This window comes from Aptenodytes forsteri, unplaced genomic scaffold (assembly GCF_000699145.1).
Source record: "Aptenodytes forsteri isolate BGI_AS27 unplaced genomic scaffold, ASM69914v1 Scaffold10, whole genome shotgun sequence".
NCBI classification, from domain to species: domain Eukaryota; kingdom Metazoa; phylum Chordata; class Aves; order Sphenisciformes; family Spheniscidae; genus Aptenodytes; species Aptenodytes forsteri.
This window is the reverse complement of record NW_008794117.1, coordinates 1,144,514-1,166,746: the sequence shown is the minus strand read 5'-3', so window position 1 is coordinate 1,166,746 and position 22,233 is coordinate 1,144,514. Positions and strand designations below refer to the sequence as shown.

The window sequence follows — 22,233 nt, the reverse complement described above, 5'->3', positions numbered from 1 at the left end:
AAAACAATAATTACAAGTATCACCAGGTACATCAGAATAAGCACAGCTACAAACTAGTATTCAATATTCTGAATGTTCATTAAGGCAAAATACAAGACAGGTTTCATGGAGCAGGAAAAAAAAACAAAAAACAACAACAAAATCTGTTTTACTTACCAGGAACGCCCAACTCCATTTCTATAAAGCGAACATAATTTTGTGCATTTACAGGCAGCTCATCAAACGTCCTTGCATTTGATATGTCCGTATCCCATCCTGGGAGTGTCTCATACTGAACCTCTACTTTATTTAAGACTTCCTGGTTGGCTGAGAAGCAAACAGGAACAAAAATATTATGCCTACAAAGATTATATATTCTCTAGCACTAAACACATAACTGTAAAGCTTTTTATTCTTTTCCCATACAAAGAGGTTTACTGATAAGATAATACCAGCACTGAAGGTGCTGAAGTGTCCTTTTTTGTTAATATAAGCAGAGGAAAAAAAAAATCCAGTAACTATCAGGACTTAGACTTTAGGAATTCCAGTACTCACAGTCACATGCATACATTTTGCTAAACCACAGTCTTTTCAGTTCAGAAAACAACTTTTCAGGAAGAGTAATTCCCCAAAATGTTGACTTTTTTTTTTTGCTGAACAAATACCAAGATCCAACTCCCCCTTCATGAGGGAATTTGGTGATGTGAAAGGAAAATTAGGCACCAGCTTGTATGTATCAGGCAGTTAAAACATATTTTAAAATGGCACAGGAGTGTACTTTTTACTAAACATAGTCATAAGATGTAGTTTATACATAATAGACTTCTGATGCCCACAGACCCTTTGCCCCAAAACTCTACAATGAATTTGTCAACCACTATGGAGTCCCACACGATGTATGAACTGTAACTGTTCCAATTACTTCCCAGAATAGAAGCAATGAGTATATTCCATCTTGTCCTTAATTTAGTAACTTGCTACAATGTTGTCCATTAACTCTGAATCCTGTGATGATTTCAAGTACTGGACAAGATGCTAAGTGCATTGTTCTGGAATTGAATCATTCCAGTAACTATCTGAACATTAGTCTTGGAATGACCTGGGCAGCGAAACTAAAGCGTTAAACCTGAAAATGGTGAAAATACATTGATTAAAAAAAAAAAAAGGGAGGTGTCAGGCATTCTTCCCCTCCTGAAAAAGACAGGGTTCTGTCAAAGGCACTGTAATTAATGTTATGTAGGCTCCATGTCTCTGATCAAGTCACACCTGCAAAGACAGCTAGTCAACCTGGGAAAGGGTTTTAGGCGCAAGAGGCACAGTAGAGGTGCAAATACAAAACCATAGCTAATGCCCTCCAGCGTGTGTGTAGTAAACAAACTCAGGCTCAGCATATTGAATGATTTGTCCTGGTGCAGGTAAGAGTTCAATCGTAGCAATGTTGTTAGGACAGCCTTTATGAACTAGGCATTTTAGGTAAGGTGAAGAGGACGATACTCTACTGACTTCAAAGCCTACAACAGTGAAGAAATGCACAATTTTTGGACTGAGGTGTTCACAGGTTAAGGCAAATGATCCCGAATCAATACTTGTAATCAGGACAGACAGGCACATTAAGGATGTTGGGTTGCAGAGGCCAAGGATAAGGACTTTCTTTAAGGTCATCAGCAGTAACAACTGAGGTGTTGTCTGCTGTCCAGGTGATCTGTAAAATAGAATAGCTATATTCAAAGTGCAAAACCACAAACTAATCTCTGGGCATTGCAGATGGTCTAGAATAAGACGCTAGCCTCCCTCTTTCTGAAGAGGGAAAGTGACTGAACACCTAATCTTGGAGGTCCACAGGCATTTTTACTTTGAAGCCTCTCTGATGAGGCTAGCTGGGAGAAAGGTCCTTTGCCTGTCGGAAAAGGACCTGGGGGTGTTGGTCGACAGCCGGCTGAACATGAGCCGGCAGTGTGCCCAGGCGGCCAAGAAGGCCAAGAGCATCCTGGCCTGTATCAGAAACAGTGTGGCCAGCAGGAGTAGGGAAGTGATCGTGCCCCTGTACTCGGCACTGGTGAGGCCGCACCTCAAATACTGTGTTCAGTTTTGGGCCCCTCACTACAAGAAGGACGTTGAGGTGCTGGAGCGTGTCCAGAGAAGGGCAACGAGGCTGGTGAGGGGTCTGGAGAACAAGTCTTATGAGGAGCGGCTGAGGGAACTGGGAATGTTTAGCCTGGAGAAAAGGAGGCTGAGGGGAGACCTCATCGCTCTCTACAACTACCTGAAAGGAGGTTGTAGTGAGGTGGGTGTCGGTCTCTTCTCCCAAGTAACAAGCGATAGGACGAGAGGAAATGGCCTCAAGTTGTGCCAGGGGAGGTTTAGATTGGACGTGAGGAAAAATTTCTTTACTGAAAGAGTGGTTAAACATTGGAACAGGCTGCCCAGGGAAGTGGTTGAGTCCCCATCCCTGGAGGTATTTAAAAGACGTGTAGATGAGGCGCTTAGGGACATGGTTTAGTGGGCATGGTGGTGTTGGGTCGACGGTTGGACTCGATGATCTTAGAGGTCTCTTCCAACCTTAATGATTCTATGATTCTATGAAAGCTGAAAGCACTTAGAATTCAACGGTCTAACCTTTTCAACAATCTTCCATTACTCTGTATTAGTTCGATTCCTTACTTCCCCAAAAGAGAGGAAGAAAAAGAAGGGATAAATTTCTCGATGTTTCAAATTATTCTCTCATTTCGCTCTCCAGCAGGTGTGATAAAAGATGATGTGTGGTAAAGATAAGCCATAAACTGAGCTCAGTGTAGTAACAGATGTAGTCACCATCTAGATTTCTCTCAGCTCTTCCCTTAGGGGTTTTATCTTTTAGGCTTTCTGGAATATTCCTTATTAACAGCTGAATTAGATAACAGAGAGAGCAGATATAATGATCTCTGGTAGTCTGGTACTATAATTTGGAGAGGGAATGATGTGATGTTACTTCCAACTCAGAAAGAATAGCTGAAATTTGGGATCTTGGCACCACTGTAAGAGAAAGATCCTCCAGCAATTTCCAGAAACTGAACATAAAAACAGTCATGTAAGTCAGACCAAAGATGCATCTAGCACAGTGTCCTAGCTCTTTAACCTACAGCAGATGCCCAGGGAAAGAGCACAAGAAAAAAAAGCAAGCATGAAGTAAAGCTTCTCCAAAATAATCTCCCAATTTCCTAAGGATCTGTGTTTTCAAAGTCTCCTGAGCTAGAGGTTGTGTCTGTGCTGAGATCAACTGACGCCTGAACTTGGACAGGAGGCATTAGCAGGACTAGACCATGGCTTCCACATTCCTTTTAAACAGATCAGCTCAGAGCTAGCAGGCAGTTCTATCTTTCTTTCATAAACTCCTATGACTGAACAGAAATGGAGATACTGGCCAGCTCCATAGCAAAAGACTACAGCCTCAATGATACCAACTGAAGTCAGCTGTAAATTTACAAGACATTTTCAGTTCTTTCTTAACAGGAGATTATGAAATGCCCACAGAAATCTAAGCTAAAAAAACTGAGTGAGACTCGTAGGATTCTCTGATCCAGCTGGAAAAAGGAACAATATATGAAATATGGCGTGTTTTTCCTGAGATGGTGGGCACTGTGTGTGCTTCTAAATTAGAGACAGTCATTTGACAAGAAGGGTAAATCACTAACATCTCCAAGAGAGTGGGAGGGTAGGGAGGGGAGAGAGAAAGAAATACCCTGCCAGTGAGAGATTCCCAGACTAGATCTCTTCTAAATTAAATTCAAAATGTCAAAGTGGCAAGTTTAAAAAAATAAATAAATTATACAAGTACACAGCATGCAGAGATGTAGACATCGGAAATAATCTAATGGTCTGCAAAACACAAGGTGGGAAGAAAGTTACCTTTAGGTTTTTATGCCAGGGACAGGGGTAATAAGTAACCTGCAGCATATGTGCTGAAAATGCTGCCAAATGTTGGGAAGTATAGCAAAGAGAGAGGTGTGGAACACAGAGGCACTGTGAGAGACAGCATCCTCCAGCTTAGCAGAAGTTCAGCTCAAACTCCTTCCTGACACTTAAGGAAGACAGCATGTCAACAGCAAAGACAACAGCTTCTACTAAATTTCTACCGGAATTCTTGATTTTTCATACAGTAAAGAAAAATACAGTTAGGCAGGTGAACCACGTTGTGCTGATATGACCAAAGGTCAGCTATCTGTTACCTGGGCGTATACAGGGATCAAAGTCTGCCCTCAGGAGTTGTAAAAAGATTCTGGTCCCATCTGAGAGACACAATGAAGGGGAAAAAAAAAGTAATCACTGAAGTCTTAGTACTGGAAAAGATGTCTGCCTGTTCATGCCATCTTTAATGATAGACTGCCAGAGAAGGTCCTCCTGGCTTGAGCACAAGACAGTCCAAACAGCCCCCAGGTTAGATAACAGGGCTACAGATGAAGCATTTACTGAGTAGTTCTCAATCCAAACGTGCAAACTCCATTATGTTCAAAGGCCATCTAAAGTACATACAAATTTCCTTAATATTTTGATAAGGGTATCAATCAGGGAATATCTGCATCTTAAAAAGAGAAAAGCATTCCCTGGTTTAGTGCAAGATGAGTACTAAATTTCCTGAATAAAAGTGCGTGCCATGTCATGCAGTATGCATTCAGATTGTAACTGGCACTTTTGTTTGAAGATACTGGAGGGCAAATCAATTAGAGAACTCCCCCAAGCACATGGAGAAACAGATTTTTTTTTTTTTTTGTTAACTCCTTATGAATTTCCCTAACAGATATGTGCTATTTGCAAGGACTGCCGGCAGATCATCACTTATTCCTTTATACATAATTACATCTTTACACTACCTAAGTCCTGCTGAGAGTTGTATCTGATTACTACAGTTGATCTCCTCATTCACAAAGAGTTCTCTGCTGATGATATCATATGAAAAATTGTAACATGTGACCAAACCTCAAACCCTGAGGTAAAAATTAGAATGGAAATGGGCATCTATGCGCACATTAGAAAATCAGGAAGTCCAATCTTTAGTACCGGCTAATGTTCTTCCTTTTTCTGGAGTTTCTCTACTATAGCAAACTGAAAAAGATACATTACCCATGAAAACAATGTTTTGTGATATTTGATTATTTTAACATGCTGATACACTTTTCAGGTAAAAGTGATCACTAAAATGACCGCTGTCCTCCTGAGGAGGTATAGTTTCTACCATGCTGAGCTGATGTATGGTGGTCCTGCATTAGAAAATGGTTTTGCTTTCACCTAAACTAATTGCCCATTTCCTCCCCCACCCCTTTTCCCTCTTTTCCATTGCGTAGGTTTGACAGGTTTTTGGCTGCTCTGTGAACCATTAAAGGGAACTGAACTGTTAGAAAAATAACAAAGGGAGAGAAAAACCTGGCTTTTCAACTGGATCAGTTCTCATGTGGTTCACCGCATGCTTAAATGAAGACTTGTCCTGCTAGAAGAGGGGATGAATACAGTAGTGGGAATAAGACACTGGGTTTGGAGTGTGAAACAAGCTTCCAATTTAGACTGAAGGTAATGCAGGCTGTATTAAAGGAAAGGGATAAAGCAGTAACAACATTTACGTTTAAGAAGCTTTATATAGCACTTTGCATCTTTCTAGTAGAAAAGGACAGTATTTGGTAAAGGTGTCTTTACAGTGTGGGTACAGGTGTGGTACAGGGTGTCTCTGGTGCATCTGGGAAGACATTAATGGCTTGATGCTGAAGTAACACATACCTGTCATAAATTTTACAAGTCAAACGCATTTAAGTATCAGACTACATTTCACTAAAATCTAAAATAGTTAAACAAGCAGTCTTACCAGGAAAATGAGGTATGATTTCACCATCTAGTTTGTATGCAACACCAACTTTGATTTCTGGAAATACATCCAAGATATCCAATTTGGTAAGCGCCAATCTATAAAGAAACATCACTCTGATTAAACAAGTTCAACAACTCTCAACTCTCATCACATTGTAAAAATACCAAAAGAAAAACTGATTCCTGCACATTGCAATTAATTATCTTTCCTTAGAAAAATATCTCGTATGGCACTAATCTATTTATCTGGTGTGACTTTAAAAAGAAGAAAACTCAAACAGCCTTTTTGTTGCGTCCTTAGATCTAGTACTGTAAAAAAATGGCAAAATTCAAAGAACAGGTATTGTCCAATTAAAGTGACTGGTCTATAGCTTTAAGTGTTAGAATTTTAATTGGTCAGGGTGCTGCCAAGATACTTTATGACCATTCACTTGAGATGGTTTCATAGCATGATGCCTGTTGCTGTCTGTTCCTGTCCTCTGCCAAATGTTCCTGTCCTACAGCGAAGGCAGCAAAATAATCAAACACTGGCTCTGTAAATACCTGGCTGCATCCTATTTTAAATAAAAACCACAAAGGACAAGAAAACCAGGAAAATTTAAGTAAAGCATATATTTACACAATTTGATCTACTGGAAATTTTATACCAGTTTTGTTTCAGACACCTATTTTTTATTTTAATTAAAATCCCAAAGTCATATCCAAATTTTCTACATTTACACATACTGCTGAAGATATTGATGGGTTCCCATCTGTCTTATTTTGAAAACAAACTAACAAAACAAAACCCCACAAACTGTATCAGGTTTTAAGGCCCTTGTAATGCATTTGATTTGGTTTGGTGGGATGGCAGGGGTTGGGATAGCTCAAAGCATCAAGTACTAAGATACATAAGTGCTTCTTGGATCATTTTAAATGAGAAATAACGATGTGCTACAAGTAAAGGAAACAAAAATTTACAAGTATGAAAATGTCAAATATAAAAACATTTAATGATAGGAAAAATAAGTGACAGTTAATTTATCAAAATATCAAAACAATCAACAAATCAATACGAACAGTCTGAATGTTACTAACTAGTATATGTACAGTTTACAGTAATCTGTAGCATTTCATGATTTTATGTCAAGTTGCCAGCAAAGCTGTCAAAATAACTCACGCAGTAAATCCATTAATCATGTAGGCATATCGGAGTAACACAAGGTCCAGCCAGCCACATCTTCTCTTTCTACCAGTGGTAACACCAAACTCTTTACCTCTCATTTGCAGCAATTCTCCAATTTCCTAACAAAGAGTAATACTATTACATGAGCCTTTTTTTATTTGCAATACATGATGCAGGTGTATACTTAACAGCATTTTACGATATTGTAAATTACCTTAAAAGTTCTTCCCCCAATTTTTCACAAAGTTGTCCATTGAGATGAAAATAGAAATACAAAATGCTATTTCTAATTCAAGAGAACGCTATTTGAGCAAATCTCTCAAAATTTGTTCCTGCTCTAGCCTTCTATTCCATAGGAAGGTCTGAGAAACTGACAATCAGATTTGGCAATCCTGTAAGCTCAATCTAGAATCAGAAGAATGAGATATCCAAACATACCGCCAGCTACTTGCATTTAACAAGTAACACTGATTTAACATATGACAGACACACCAAGTTATTTCACCCAGTTACAGGTCACATCTAGGGCTGATAATACTCACATTATTTTGTTCTGTAGGAAAGGCACCAATTCCAACTCTCGTTGTATATGCTTTCACAACTCCGTACACTTCCCCGACATTCTGTGGTGGCATGCCCAGACCTGTACACACACCTCCAACTGTGCAGTTTGATGAAGTCACAAAAGGATATGTGCCTATTAAAAAAAATTGGTTTTAAAAACTTATTAAAACACTGCTTTTAAACTATTAAAAAAAAAAATCTACCCTGGTGAGGAATAGTACTTGCATTGCACTTACCTAGGTTTTACAACACTAAAAAACAAAACAAAACGCACAGTAAATTTATTTTGCGGTCAAGAACATATTTAATGAGCTCTTAGCTTTGTATTTACATTGTCTGATCCTTCTTTATTGAAAAAGGTAGAAATCTTACCACTTACTTCGACTGATACAGAGGCAAAAGTTGATGACATAACAATTCTGAATGATCATACAACTCAAAAATTGGAATAAGACACCAGAAAACCATGCCTTGCTATCTTATATAAAATATACTCACTAGTAGAACAATGTGAAAATTTGAAGGAAGATTCTTCAGAAAATGGTATTAAAAGGTTAGAAAATACAGGTTTACCATTTTTCATTTTGGGAGATTAAAAAAACCCCAAAACCCAAGCTCTACAAACTGGTCAGCACATTATAAGGGTAAGAAATTGCAAAGAAACGTAGAATTCTGGAAAGAACAATTTTGCTTACATAATCAAATGAAAAAAATTATTTCCACAATTAAAGCTTCAGAAAATGGTATTAAAAGGTTAGAAAATACAGGTTTACCATTTTTCATTTTGGGAGATTAAAAAAACCCCAAAACCCAAGCTCTACAAACTGGTCAGCACATTATAAGGGTAAGAAATTGCAAAGAAACGTAGAATTCTGGAAAGAACAATTTTGCTTACATAATCAAATGAAAAAAATTATTTCCACAATTAAAGAAAAAAAGAAAAGAAAAAATTATTTCCACAATTAAAAAAAATAAAAGAAAAGAAAAAAAAAAAGACTTTGGGAATATAGTCTAGTTCATTAGTGGTGAGAGTTTGTCTCTAGTTAAATATTCAGTCCTCTTAAAAAGCAGCCTGGACACGTAAAATAGTTAAACATCTCAAAATCCTTAGGTTTATACTTTTTTTTTTTTTTAAAGTAATGGAAGATGAAAGAGACCATGCCAGTCCTTAGTTGATTTGAATTGTGAACAAATGCTTCAGCCACACAGTAACTACATATAAGCGAGAGACTTCTACCTCATGCTTCAGACTTTTTTTTTTCCTTTTGGTGTAAAAGTCAGAGATAGGTAAGAGAGGAACAGCCAAGACAAAAGGAATTGAAAGCAATACAGACAACTTTAAAAAGTCAAAAATCTTTCAGAGTCTCTTCAGTGAGGTTTTGCAGACTAGCTTCAGGTACGTCTTGCTTCTTTTGCTTAAATCTCTCAAGAGAAAAACCCAGGCTTACAGGTGATAGGTAACAGCAGTTTGCAAGCACTAATTAGTCTTTATCTTTCTTCGGACACAGTAGTTGAGCTTTTCTTTACTGACAGGTAAATATAGCTTGTGGATGTTACAAACAGAGTCAATGAGACACTTCTTACTCATTTTCAGCTCCCAGCCTGGTATATTGACATTGGTTTATCCTCACTCGGTGTTTAAAAACACAGAAGACCACACACACACACGCCCCCACTCCCAGACACACGCACATGCGAGCTTCATTGCATGCTCCAGAAAAGCGGGATGGACTGCAAGGCTGGGGACTTACCGTCTTCACTGCGAACAGACACACATTCATAAAACTCACTTCAGTATTAAGACTTCTGTGCACCGAGGCACGGAAAATAGCCTCATTCAGAAAGCTCAATAATCAAATTTGACATTGTCAAATCTTTTGACTAGGACTTGTCTATTGTTAACCCAAGTGTCCAATCCACTGATGGTATCTACCTAAGGAGAGCAGATATTCTCTCTGTGTGTGGGTCTCACAGCACAGGCAGGAGAAAAAAAAATCTGAGTGACACAAACAACTCTGTACATATTATAGACATACCTGATGAGTTTCAAACTATTTGCATTTCCTATACTTATATGAAATTTAAAATCCTCACTACTTACAAAAAACAACACCCCCCAAGTTTTCTGCAAGTTTCTCAGGTTTGTATCAAACATTTCCCTGTGACAAGCGTATTTAAAGACTTTCCTTTTTTTTTTTTTCCCCACTTGTTAAAAAAGGCAGTTTCTTCCAATATTCAGATTATCACGGGAAAAATTGGTGCTTATGCTTATAGTGACTAGTCTTAGACACATCTTCCTCTTAAAAGAAGAGGCTTTCAAACGCAATGTTTGAAAACGCCCAATATCAGAACTCCTACCAGTGGAAAGCAGAGCGCGTACTTTGTTGTATTTGTTTGACAGTAGTCCTTACAGGCTTCAATTTCTGGCTTAAGCATCTTGCCATCAATAAAAACGATGCAGTTACAAGGCTAGTGAGACTGAAGAAAAATGTGACAAAATGCAGGAGCCAATCATATAGGCTGCTTATGCCTATAGAGAGGTATAATAATTTATCTGTCCTTACAATATAATGATAACAAACATCATAATCTTTTAAAAAAAAAGCTGCTTCTATCAAGAAGTTTCTAATTTTATTAGCAAAATTAGTGTTTTAAGAAAAACTGCATCATTTATAATTTCAAATTCATTGGGATAATCTTTTCACTCTTGCCTCCTTAGCAATCCAGATTCCCAACATCTTTCCTTACATCGTGAAACAGGGGAAAACTAGGTGTTATATAAAGGGTTTAAAAAAAATGCAAGCTGATTCTTCAAAAATCAACCAGTATTTTGCATATATACTTTGCCTCTCAAAGCTCTCCATTTTTCTTCTCAGGTGTTTTCCATAGATGTATACAACTGTGAGTTATTTCATATGAAATTCATAGACAGTGAAGTAATAGCTACACTCTATTTAAGAAAAATCACCTGATCTTTACTGTCATTCAAATAATTAATCTTGGGAGAGTCTAAAGCTTTTTGAAAGAATTTAATTAAAAACTCTTTTCCCCCCTCTAATTATTTGCTAGTCAGAGAGAGTACTATTCTTCCAAAATACAAAACACTTCTGCCATTAGAACAGCTAAGCACAGAAGAGCTTATATTTAGTGTTCCTCTTTCACAACATAAGTATATAGCAACGTGCGTCTCAAAAAGGTTATACCTACCAAAATCTATGTCCAGCAGTGCTGCATTTGCACCTTCTACTAAGATCTTCTTTGGTGGTCCATGTAAAGCCTCATACATGAAATAAACACCATCCTTTACCATTGGTTTTATTTTTTCCATGCAGCCCTGAATAATACAAAAGACTATTGTATAGTATAATTTCATTATGATAAAGCCAGCCAGAGTACAAGTGCTATTGCTCCCTCGCAACAATGCTCTTATTCCTTTTGAAAAGGAAAGGCAAACATAAAGAAATGCTAAATATGCCATAATATGTGAACAAGGGAAGGAAGAACATTAGACTCAGACAATAGACACGTATGCTCTTTCTAGGGGGAAAGAAAGAAAAGGGGGGGGGGGGGGGGGAGAAAAAAGAAATAAAATCCAAACTTTTAAAATGCTTTAGAAATATTCAAGCTTAAGCATAATCACAATACTTTACTGTATTCAGTATTTCATTTCCAAGTGTTCAAAATTTCCCCCCCAAGACCAGCATGTGGGGGGTTCCACTTCTGGCCATGTGAAGCCAACAAATGCACAGAACTGTAAAGCAGCATTAATTTGTGATATATATACAAGTACGTTTGTAAGTAAAAGTAAAAAGTTATTTATTGGAATTAAGGTCAAGTGCCTGAACGCCACTGAGTAGCTGGATGTCAAAGCCAGTAATGTTCAGGTTAACACTTGGTACATAGCTTTTTTCCTCCATGAGAACATATGAAGTTCTCATTCTAATGATTCACTTCACATGATATATAACACTTTGTCTTTCAGAATTTAATCAAGTGCATTAGCATAAAACAAACATGAAGTCCAAATAATTTTTGTCAAGCTACAAATACATAATACGTTTCCACCCTAACAATGAGTTTCAGATATTCTGTAATCCTAATGTGTATTAAGTAAACTATAAAGCATTATACAACACTCAACTGTAACTGATTTTTAGGTCTACATATTGATAAAAATACTACAACTCAACATGCGTAACAGATATTACTTAAAGTAAGACAAACAGAAATGCTAAGAACTCCCATATACTCCATTCTAGAGCTGGTAAACTGAGTTTAGTGGCAACTAAAGATACAAGAAGGATGATTTCTTTGGCCTGATTTTCTGAAAGTTACATTAAACATGTAACTGTGCACGCCCTCCCCTGTTCCACACAATGGTTTTAAACAATTTGTCGAATTTGGTTGAAGTTTTCTAAGGGGTAAAAAAAAAATCTCATGCAGTTAAGTTTCTATAAAATGCATGAACAAAAGGCTGGGTAAGACACCTGACAATTTTTTCAAGTAAGAACTTGGGTGCACCTCAAAAATCGCACTATTTGGCATAAGAGAATTAATACCAGTGAGAAATCTCACAACTGTCCCAATTGCAGGGAAAACATCAGATCAGAATTCATAATTAACCAAGCTGGCAATCAGGCTTCCTTAGTTCTGCTGCTATCAACTTACATTTTTCTATGTTGTTAGACAGTATTTTTTTTCCTTAAGGTTTATTACTTAGAATAATAATTTAGTTCAGTTCTTAAGTTTGACACAATGAATTAATATTCTACTTTCAATGAAACATACCTTCCCCAACTACAGTCTTGTTTTTTTTTCTCCTAGCCAGTATGTTTGAGCAAGTGGAAGTCAAAAATAATTCTCCCTATACAAGCCTTTTCCTTAAAGTTTACAATATTTCTCTTGAAACCAAGTTTTGAAATGCTGCATTAAGCGGGGTCAAAAGTGTCTTTAAGGACACTAGCAGACTCTTTAAAATTGATACATACCAATTTCCCATGATATGTATTATGTTTTAACTCCTCACACAAGCGTCAGTCACCAAGAGATTTACATATCGGTAACTGCACACAGTGATTATATCATTTAACAGCAGAAGCAGGCTTACCTTGAGCTTTTTCAATTCCCCTTCAATATCTATCTCTAAGGTAGGATATATCGCTTTGTACTGATTGGCTAACACTTTGAACCTGGAAGGCAAAAAAGCTTCACTAAGGTTTTTGTTTGTTTTCCTCCTCACGCCCCCACCAACCTTAGGTTTTACTGGTTACATATCTGCAATTATTTGGTGATTAGAAAATTTTAAACAATAAATTATTTCAATAATTATAAATAATTTAATAAAATTATAAATAAAATCATTCCCAAATTAAAAAAATTAATTTAAAAAAAGTAACAGCAACCAGATGTAAATGCTTACACAGGTTACTACCCAGAAACCGAAAACTGTGTTTACAACAGTGCATTAAAATACAGAAATTACCTCTCAGAAAATTCATCAAAATCAGAAACAAGATCACACATTCTGAGTCCACTTCGAGCTGCTTTTGAAGAATATACTGGACCAATTCCTTTTTTGGTAGTTCCCAAACTTTCAAAAGATAACAACAGGAGTTATTCTTGATATAAAACTAAGGGTTTTTTCTTTAAAGCTAATACATCCTTGGCATAAAATGAAGTGCTGTTAATTGCAAGCATTTAGAACCTTGTTTTAAGCATTTAAAACACGAGGTACTTTTAGTAAGCAACATAGTTTCAGAATATCACTGTTTATAGACATTAATATATTAATCTTCTACATACTTGTTTTTAAACCAATACCTTTTCATACTTTAGTGAACTCTTATGTATTTATTTGTACACGATTCCCAACTTTTATACTTAAGGAACTCAATGCCAAGACATCCTTCAGAACTATGAACTGAAACTAACTAAACACCTTCTTAAAAAACTGTCCTGAAGACCTAAAGAAAGTCCTCCATAAAGCAACAGCACAAACAGTATGGATTTCAAGTTTGTATGTAATAAATATTTCATTTAATTCTAAATGCCTCAGTTGGAGCCAGGAAAACAGAAAACACTGCTGAGCATCTAAGAGTGACAAGGATACTCAAAATGCTGTACGTTAGAAAGGGTTCAGGAATAGATTTTCCACTGTAGCTGATTCTGAAAACCTGTTCTTTTTCTTACCCTTACCTACTCACTCTGCCTGAAAAGCCTTTTTCAGCTTAAGTCAGTGATATCATAAGATACAACTTGCTTGCACTGACTTCACTGTCAGAGAAGTACAGCTAGTTCAGAAAGTGTTTTCTGCCAGAGTCTTGCTAAGTAGTTACCAAAATGGAGCCAAACTGCACTCATCACAGGCAGATTATCAAACATCATCCCCATCGCTCTCAAAAGATTAAGTCACTTTTTAAGAAGTGAACAGGTGCACAGCATTTTCAGAAGTGTGCTGTACATTGCTAAGCTTAGTTTTGAACTTAGTTTTAACTGGTTTGGGTTTTTGTTGTTTTTTGGTTGGGTTTTTTTTCCCCCCTGAGCAGACACATAAATCCTTATCTACTTCAATTATAAATTCTGCATATGCAGAGTGGCCCAGATTTCTTCAACCTGCCTTGAAGGTATCTGTTGTGGTTTAACCCCAGCCAGCAACTGAGCACCACACAGCCACTGGCTCACTCTCCCCCCTGGTGGGATGAGGAAGTGAATTGGAAAAGTGAGAAAACTCGTGGGTTGAGATAACAACAGTTTAATAATTGAAATAAAATAAAATAAAATAGTAATAGTAGTACTAATAATAAAAATAAAAGAATATACAAAGCAAGTGATGCATGATGCAATTGCTCACCACCCACCGACCGATGCCCAGCCAGTCCCCCAAGCAGCGGCCCCCCCGGCCAGCTTTCCCCCAGTTGATGTACTGAGCATGATGTCACATGGTATGGAATGTCCCTTTGGCCAGTTGGGGTCAGCTCTCCTGGCTGTGCCCCCTCCCAGCTCCTTGTGCACCTCCAGCCTTCTCAGTCGGTAGAGCATGGGAAGCTGACAAGTCCTTCACTTAGTGTAAGCACTACTTAGCAACAACTAACACATCGGTGTGTTATCAACATTATTCTCATCCTAAATCCAAAACACAGCACTATGCCAGCTACTCAGGAGAAAATTAACTCTATCCCAGCCGAAACCAGGATAGTACCATACCATAACTCAGTTCAAGAGGGACTCCATTTCAAGTAGAAGGTACACACACGTCGTAACTAAACTTTATGTTAAAGGGTACCAATTGATACGTGAGTGAACTGAAACACAGTTCATAATCAGTATGTAATTCATTTTAGTTAGGTCATTTGTAGTTTGGAGTAGATTCAAAACAATAATCTTGGAAAAAAACAAATTATACTCAATACTGAGTAATCTCAGGGAGTGATATGTTTGCCTCTAGACAGAATTAGACATTCTAATCAACTTTGCATCACACAGTATCATTTAACCAGACCAGGACATTGTGGCTTAAATAACTGACTCTAGCCTCCACCCCAATTCATACATTCCACAGAGAATTTTTTTAAGGAGGAGTTGGTTTCCATTTATTTTGTTTCATTAAGACATGCCAATTTATAAAAGAGTTAAGTGGTCGGAAGATTGTATTTATAGAAGTTAAAACAATTGTATAAGCATAATATACTATATATGATTACCTTTTCTATAACCTTTCTGCAAGGGAAGCTACATGAGCCTTACTTGTGACTGTTTCTGAGCTACATTTGAACAGATAAAAGCATTCAGTTAAAATAAAAAATAAACTTACTATTTATAATGATCAACTTTGCAGTGTTAGACCCAAAAGAATTTTAATACCAAATATGCTAGGCAGTCAAATCTACAGTTAGACATGCTAGCAGGCTATTTCAATTCCCCATCCCACCCTCGACAAACAGGAAACAGTCTTTTGATAATCAGTTTATGATAGCCTGTTCTTAGCCAGCCTGTAGTAGTACTTCCCCCATTACAGTCACTTAGCCTTAAAATTTAGGAGGAAATAGATAGCTTAGTACTTTCTATCCATCAGCAGTTTTAACAAGCTTGAAAACCGTATGATTGTTGCAGAATTTCAAGAACCCCGCAGAAAGAAGAAATACAGCACTTTTAAGAGTGACTTCAGTTTTCTAGCTTTGAATGTAACTTTTTTTTAGCTTTGAAAGTAACTTTTTTTCCTGCGTTTCTTTAAAACAAATTAATTGGAGAAAAGTGGTTATTTCTTCCTTGGGCTTTCCCTTACAATTTTTAACACTAACTAATAAAGTGGTTCCTTCTCACAAGTAGCTGAGTGACTGACAGTGTTTTGAATCTCAAATATTTTTATATAAAAATTTTAGCTTGCACTCCATAAACATTCAAGAATAGCTGATATACACATACTGGCTCATAAAAAAATATATGTCTAGTCTTCCATATATATATATATGTATGTATGTTCTTCCTGTTTACTTTTTAATTCCTAAAACAACAGGTAATGAGACAGCTAGTACAGCACAGTCAAGTGTGAAAATGACCCAGTGTAAGAATAATTGACAAGTTATCACTCAATAGCAACCTGTGTGAAGCAAGATATGCCCAAATCAGAAACTCTCTTAAAGGTTATTGTCATGGATGATACCTTTTACAGGTCTCAGTAAGGAAGACTGAATTGCTTTTCCTCCACACAGACAAACTTCCAAGAAGAGAGATTAAGTTTACTGGTATCTCAGAAGTCTATAGTGCTGCAACACCTTCCAGCTGTAGACATGTCACAGTTAATTCTGCCAGCTTCTTCCCCATCCCCAAGAACTAGCGAGCTACTTGGAAATCACAAGTTAGAAACATAGCAGCTAGTTTCTAGAAGTTTCAAAAGCTTCATAAAGTCAGTAGCAGGATGTAGTAGACAATGTGAAAAATTTACATGCGCTTCTGACAATGAAGCATCATGATATACCAAATTAGTCATATCAGACCTTTCAGTTATTTGGAGATGACAAAGGGGTCCTTCAATCTTCATAAACAGAAATATATTTTTACAGAAACTAATACCTCCAGTAAACAATTAAAACATTAAGAAGTAGGAACCCTTTTTATAAAGCAAATTGGGAACTAGGAGCTTTTTCATAAGGCAAAAATATCAAGATATAACCTTTTCATTAAGCATGTAATCTTTTGCTAGCCACTGGAGGACAAAAGTGTAAGAAATGATCCCTGCATACTCCACATTGAAACGTTACAAGGATAATGAATACTTCTTTAAACTCGATGACAAACAGTAACAGAAATCCAATGTATTAAGTCATATGTTTGTACTAAGTCATCCTATGTTTGACAAAAATAAAACTACCTACTTCTTTCCCGCTTGTTCTTGTCTCTGCTGTTCTTGGATGCCATCAGCAGCTTGGTGGAAATCAAATACTAAGAAAATAAAAATAACTTAAGTAGAAAATTTGTGTGAAACATATTACCATATCAGTAATGATTTCTTCAAACCAACCCTAGCCCTGTTTATCAATGTTGAAAACAAAAATATACACACTGAAGAGAGGCAAATAAAATGACAAACAGTTTTTTCTCCTCTTTTACAAGCTACATTTTTCCACAGGGAAAAAGTTCTGAGGTTTTTCAGAGACTTTTTTTTTTTTTAAGTGTTTATTTTGTAGAATACTTGCAGACTGTGTATACACCTCCCACAGAATAACTAAGACATTTCAGCTTTCTAGTGGCCCAAAAGAATGTATGGACAACAAGCAAAGAAAACATGCAGTTGAAAAAAATCCTGGAAAACAGGTTATAGTAAAAAACATCATACTGCTGAAATTTAAGGTGGGAACTTTAAGTAAACATTCCCATTCATTCTAAAGATTTCTTAAACCATTTTATTTTTATGTTTTAGACAACATCAATTAAAATACATTTGGAAATACAAAAGCTCCCACCGTCTGTTATGTAAACAGAAGTCATCTCCACAAGCCCTGATTATTTTTTTTAAAGCATTACATATTATTGACAAAGATTATGCAAAGTATTCCTTGCACCAATTCTTTGTCTACCATAAAAGCAAAAAAAAAAAAAAAAAAATCTGACAAGACTCATGTCAAATACAAACAGCGGTGCAACAGTTTGCAGGTTAACAGAAGCCAGCTTATTTTTCTTAAGTACTATCTCCTGAAAGTTAAACGACTAATCTATACATTACACAAGAAAGACTGAAAACTTGCAAGAAACAGACTAATTTAATAAGTACTCTAGTCTCTCTAGAACAAGAGTGGTTCTCCTTGTTTGCCTTACCAATTTATCTTTGCGCTTATTTCCACACATCCCCCTAATTTAAAGGATTAGATTATCCCCAGCAGCTTGAACCTATTTTTGGTTGATCTTTTGTTACAGATTAATCATTCACAGATCGCCAATACCCATTTTAGAGAAGGCATATTTATCATGGTAACAGATCTCCAGACTGTCATCAAAACTTTCTAAACAGAAGCATTCTGAAAGTTCATTTATATTATGAGGTTGAATGATTATGAGTGACAGTCAATAACCGATCCTTTCTACTCAGGACCCATTTAGCTATGAAAACTTCACAGTACTGCCATTGCAATATAATCATCGCAGAACAGTTTTTCTAATAATCTAGTCATTTCCAAGTAATTCACCGACAGCGATTCTACTCTCAAAAGGGATTTTAGTAACTTAGGAACAGTTACTCAGCAACATCAAACTCAGTAGTTACTCTAAAGTAAAAACGTATTTATTCTGAAATAACATGTTTACTCACTAAGCTATTCCAGATAGTTTTAAAAAAAAAAATAAAAAAATAGCAGAACCAAAAGCAAAACCTTTTTTCCGGTGTTACAAGCTCTTATCTGATAAAGTCCTAAAATGTTTGCATCTTCAGAAGATGACTACCAGAGCAGCAATAAGCCCATTTCCTAATACATGCAGTTACGTAACTATTATGTTACAATATCTAAAGATCTAATTTAAAGGATGAATTTATGTAATAAAGATGTCCTAGGACTGATACAGGAAGAGCCTCTGAAGCTCTGTGTTGGTGATTTAGACTCTAAACACTATTTTACTCCAGGCTCCAAACTCCAGAGTTGTCTGGAACATAGGCTGGAATCAACGCTTGACTGATGAGATCCCTGCGAAAAGGGCAGCCATTCTCTCCACCCCTATAGAGTCCTTCCCATAAAGTCTCCTTTCTGAAGTATGTGGCAATTTACTTCATAGGGAGCCTGTTCGTTTGGAAGTCATGCCCAGTGACATGGTTTCCCAGCAGAAAAGTTGCTATAAGCAACACTGCTTTTACACCAAAGGGTGAAATGAATCCTTCAGTCAATTAACTTCTGAACTGCTTTTTGACTGCTTTGCACCTCTAATCTTTGGTTTGGAAAGTGAACCTGCTTTCCTCACTAGGTTATGCTTATGGAATAGGATTAAAGAGTCACTAGAATATAAACCTGGGAGGGTCCTGAGTGGTCATTTTTTTTCTAGGATCTTCAATAAACCAAAGCAGCGTATGGACACTTAATCCAAAGAAGAGTACATACCTATAAAAAGAGATGGCTAAAAATCGTCACACTTTTACTGCCATGGAAAGTTCAGAGAAAACAAAGATTAACAAAAAAAAATCAACAAAAAACCAAACCACAAACAGGAACTTACCAATATGAGCCCTGTCAGAAATTATTAGTCTTTTTTCCCAGCCTTCTAGCCCTTAAAAGACAAAATGAAATAGTTCAAATTATGTTTTGTATAGCATTTTTGTATTCTGATATATAAATACTTTTCATGTTTAGACTTCAGTCAATCTATTTAAAGATTGAGCGATAACGTTCCAGAGGAATAAAAGTAGATCTCAATAATTAAAACTTGGCATCAGCCTATAAAGCTGAGAAAGTCAGGCTTATTCTGAGGAAGAATTCTAGCTATTCTACTAGTTCCTCAATTTCAGCAATCAATTAGTAGCTTTTTGGTTTTGAATAATCTAGACCATTGATTTACCTCACTTATAAGTAGACTGCTGCCAAGCATGGCCACAGACATAACAGAAAGTATCCAAAAACTGAGTTCTGAATCAAGAAGTGATTACCACAGCATTTGTTTACATTAACACACATCAAACTGTACACTAATATTGTAAGAGGTAAAACAACTATGAACAGGTAACACACTTTAACAAGTTGTTTCACTTCTTAAATTCACTGCTTTAAGCAAAGAAAAATGTCTGCAGATAATTCATATTTAGAACATGTTTTCTTCTGAAACTGTACAGAGACTCCTTTTGTCTGTCTTCCCATGAGGGCCCTGGGACTTCTAGCAAGACTCCTGTCAGAAACTAGCAGCTAAATGAAGTTCTGGAAAAACACATTGTATGTAACCTCTACAGAGGCGGCATCTACCTGAATCTTTTGAGGAGGGTCCTGCGAACTATTTTAAGAGTAGTATCTTAAAATTTTCTCACCTTTTCCTTTCTTTAAGTTTTTTTCAGCTTCTTCAAAGAGTCCTGGCAAATGAATTACAACACCATTTCCTAAAGAAAACAACCATTACACAAAATTTAATGAGTTACTTTGAGCATGGAAAAAATATTCCAAACAATTCAAAGACACTTCATGTTTTGTATATAGAGTATTTTATTTAAGTTTTTAAACTTTCAAGACATTGCAATTTCTATTCTTAGGAATTTGTCTGTAAAAGACTGATTTACACCTAAAGTATGCGTTTCAAACTACATGCATTGAATCATTTTAATAAACTCAAAAAACTTTCAGTTTAGATCAGAACAAACAGTAACAGCATTGTGGGACAGTCCAGAATGCAGCTTCCTCTTCCTCATATCTAAAATTAACTTCCCTCTTTGTACTTCATTTTAATAACCCCATTGTTTTTCAAAAGCTTAGCACATTTCTATCATCATTATAAACACTAGCATCCCCTCCGGCACTCTTCTGCTGTAAACAGACACAAAATATTCCGTAAATAGAGTTGGGGTTGTTAACAGATGAGCAAAAATAACAGAGGACAAAGCTCTATCAAAAGCAAGCTGGCTTTCCTACAGCTGTGACATTGCTCAGAAAGAGACTACTAGCTCATACAATTAACCAGCATCACTGAGTGCCTAAGAAGGAGCATTTCCATATAGCAAAACTGAAACATCTTAAGGTCATACCAAACTCAGTAAATCCAAAGCTATCACTATGATAACATCTAGCTAAAGAATGAAGGGACCTGCCATTTGAAACTATTTGCATATAACCTAATTTCATATAGATAAAAGCATTCTAAACAGCAAAATACAAAGTATACTTCTTCAATATGACCTTCATGGTACAGTCCTAATCAATAGTAATAATCTCTCATAATACTCCAATAATTTTTGCCCTTTTTTTGTTTTTTTGAACCTATAAGCCCTTTCAGTGGAATCCTAAGCCAGATAATTTTTTTTTCCAAAAAAGATTTTAAACACAAGGCAGACCTAAAAGAAGCTAGAACAACAAACTTCAGAACAGACAAGACCAACAGATAGCAGATACAGACAAGAGGATTTGTAGAAAGCTCTCTCCTGCCTACTGTGTTTTTAAAGGATGGGGTCTTTCCTACTCAACCCTGAGTCCACCAAACAAAACATGGCAAATGGGCATCCTTTTTTACTGTTTTCAAGCAATAAACTTTTAAAGAAACATAATACAGTAACACATCAAAGGAGAATAAAAGTAGTATCATCTGCCACAGCCCTCAAAACTAGAAGCAGTTAACATCCCAACCTCCCCTTCATCAGAGGGAATCTATTTCCATGCCCATTGGCTCAGTTTCTGTAGAAGCATTAGGCAAGGCAAGTTGATCCAAAGCTATGCCAACTACCAAGTCACATTATAACAGCTGAAAAGAGGCAATTAACCAGCAACTCCCATCAAGTAAAGAGTTAATGCTGACTGCAAGTATACAGTCACTACAAGCTGGACCCAAGAATTCAGCAAGTACTGTTTACGAATCAAGTAACTAGTGACAGAGGCTCTTTAGTTGCTATGCTGTTTAGCAAACTGTCAGTGACCACTTTCTCTCAGCACACATACCAAGCTGAGAGGCAAGACTACAGGCTCAAAGCAATGAGATATGCAGGAAGAAGTGATAGGAAGAGCATGGCAACAGAGTCCTGATTTAGAGAAGTACACTGTGTAAGGGACAGGAGTTCTGGGTATCAAAAAAAGCAGGATGGAAGTGTTGATAGGTCATAGCCTTTAGTGACCCAGAGACTCACCTGATTTGTGAAACAGCACACAAGCATATGCATAGTTATAATGCTGTGTAGACATGTTTTATATTTACCTTCATTTTTAGAAGGAAATTTTAAGGGCTTGTTGTGATTTAACCCAGCAGGCAGCTAAACACCACACAGCCGTTCTCTCACTCCCGACCCCACCCCCCCAGTGGGATGGCGGAAAGAATTGGAAAAAACAAAAAAGTAAAATTTGTGGGTTGAGATAAAGACAGTTTAATTGAACAGAAAAGGAAGGGAAAATAATGATTAATAATAATAATTATTATTAAAAATATATACAAAATAAGTGATAGCAATGCACAATACGATTACTCACCACCCACCAACCGATGCCCAGCCAGTTCCTGAGCCGCAGTCACCGCCCCCCAACCAACTCCCCCTC

At 36.8% G+C, this 22,233-nt stretch overlaps 1 protein-coding gene across 1 annotated transcript in view; it reads right to left on the bottom strand.

Annotated features, from left to right (window-relative positions):
• Positions 1-22,233, bottom strand: part of ADSS (adenylosuccinate synthase) — a 55,851-nt gene that overhangs the window by 1,377 nt on the left and 32,241 nt on the right. Inside the window, exons 3-12 of the mRNA XM_019471214.1 lie at positions 20,034-20,102; positions 19,235-19,285; positions 16,912-16,978; positions 13,023-13,130; positions 12,648-12,729; positions 10,748-10,874; positions 7,519-7,673; positions 6,971-7,095; positions 5,810-5,907; positions 157-306 (exon numbers count right to left, since the gene is read on the bottom strand). Coding sequence (XP_019326759.1) covers positions 157-306; positions 5,810-5,907; positions 6,971-7,095; positions 7,519-7,673; positions 10,748-10,874; positions 12,648-12,729; positions 13,023-13,130; positions 16,912-16,978; positions 19,235-19,285; positions 20,034-20,102 — 1,032 coding nt within the window. The remainder of the gene's footprint in view (positions 1-156; positions 307-5,809; positions 5,908-6,970; positions 7,096-7,518; positions 7,674-10,747; positions 10,875-12,647; positions 12,730-13,022; positions 13,131-16,911; positions 16,979-19,234; positions 19,286-20,033; positions 20,103-22,233) is intronic.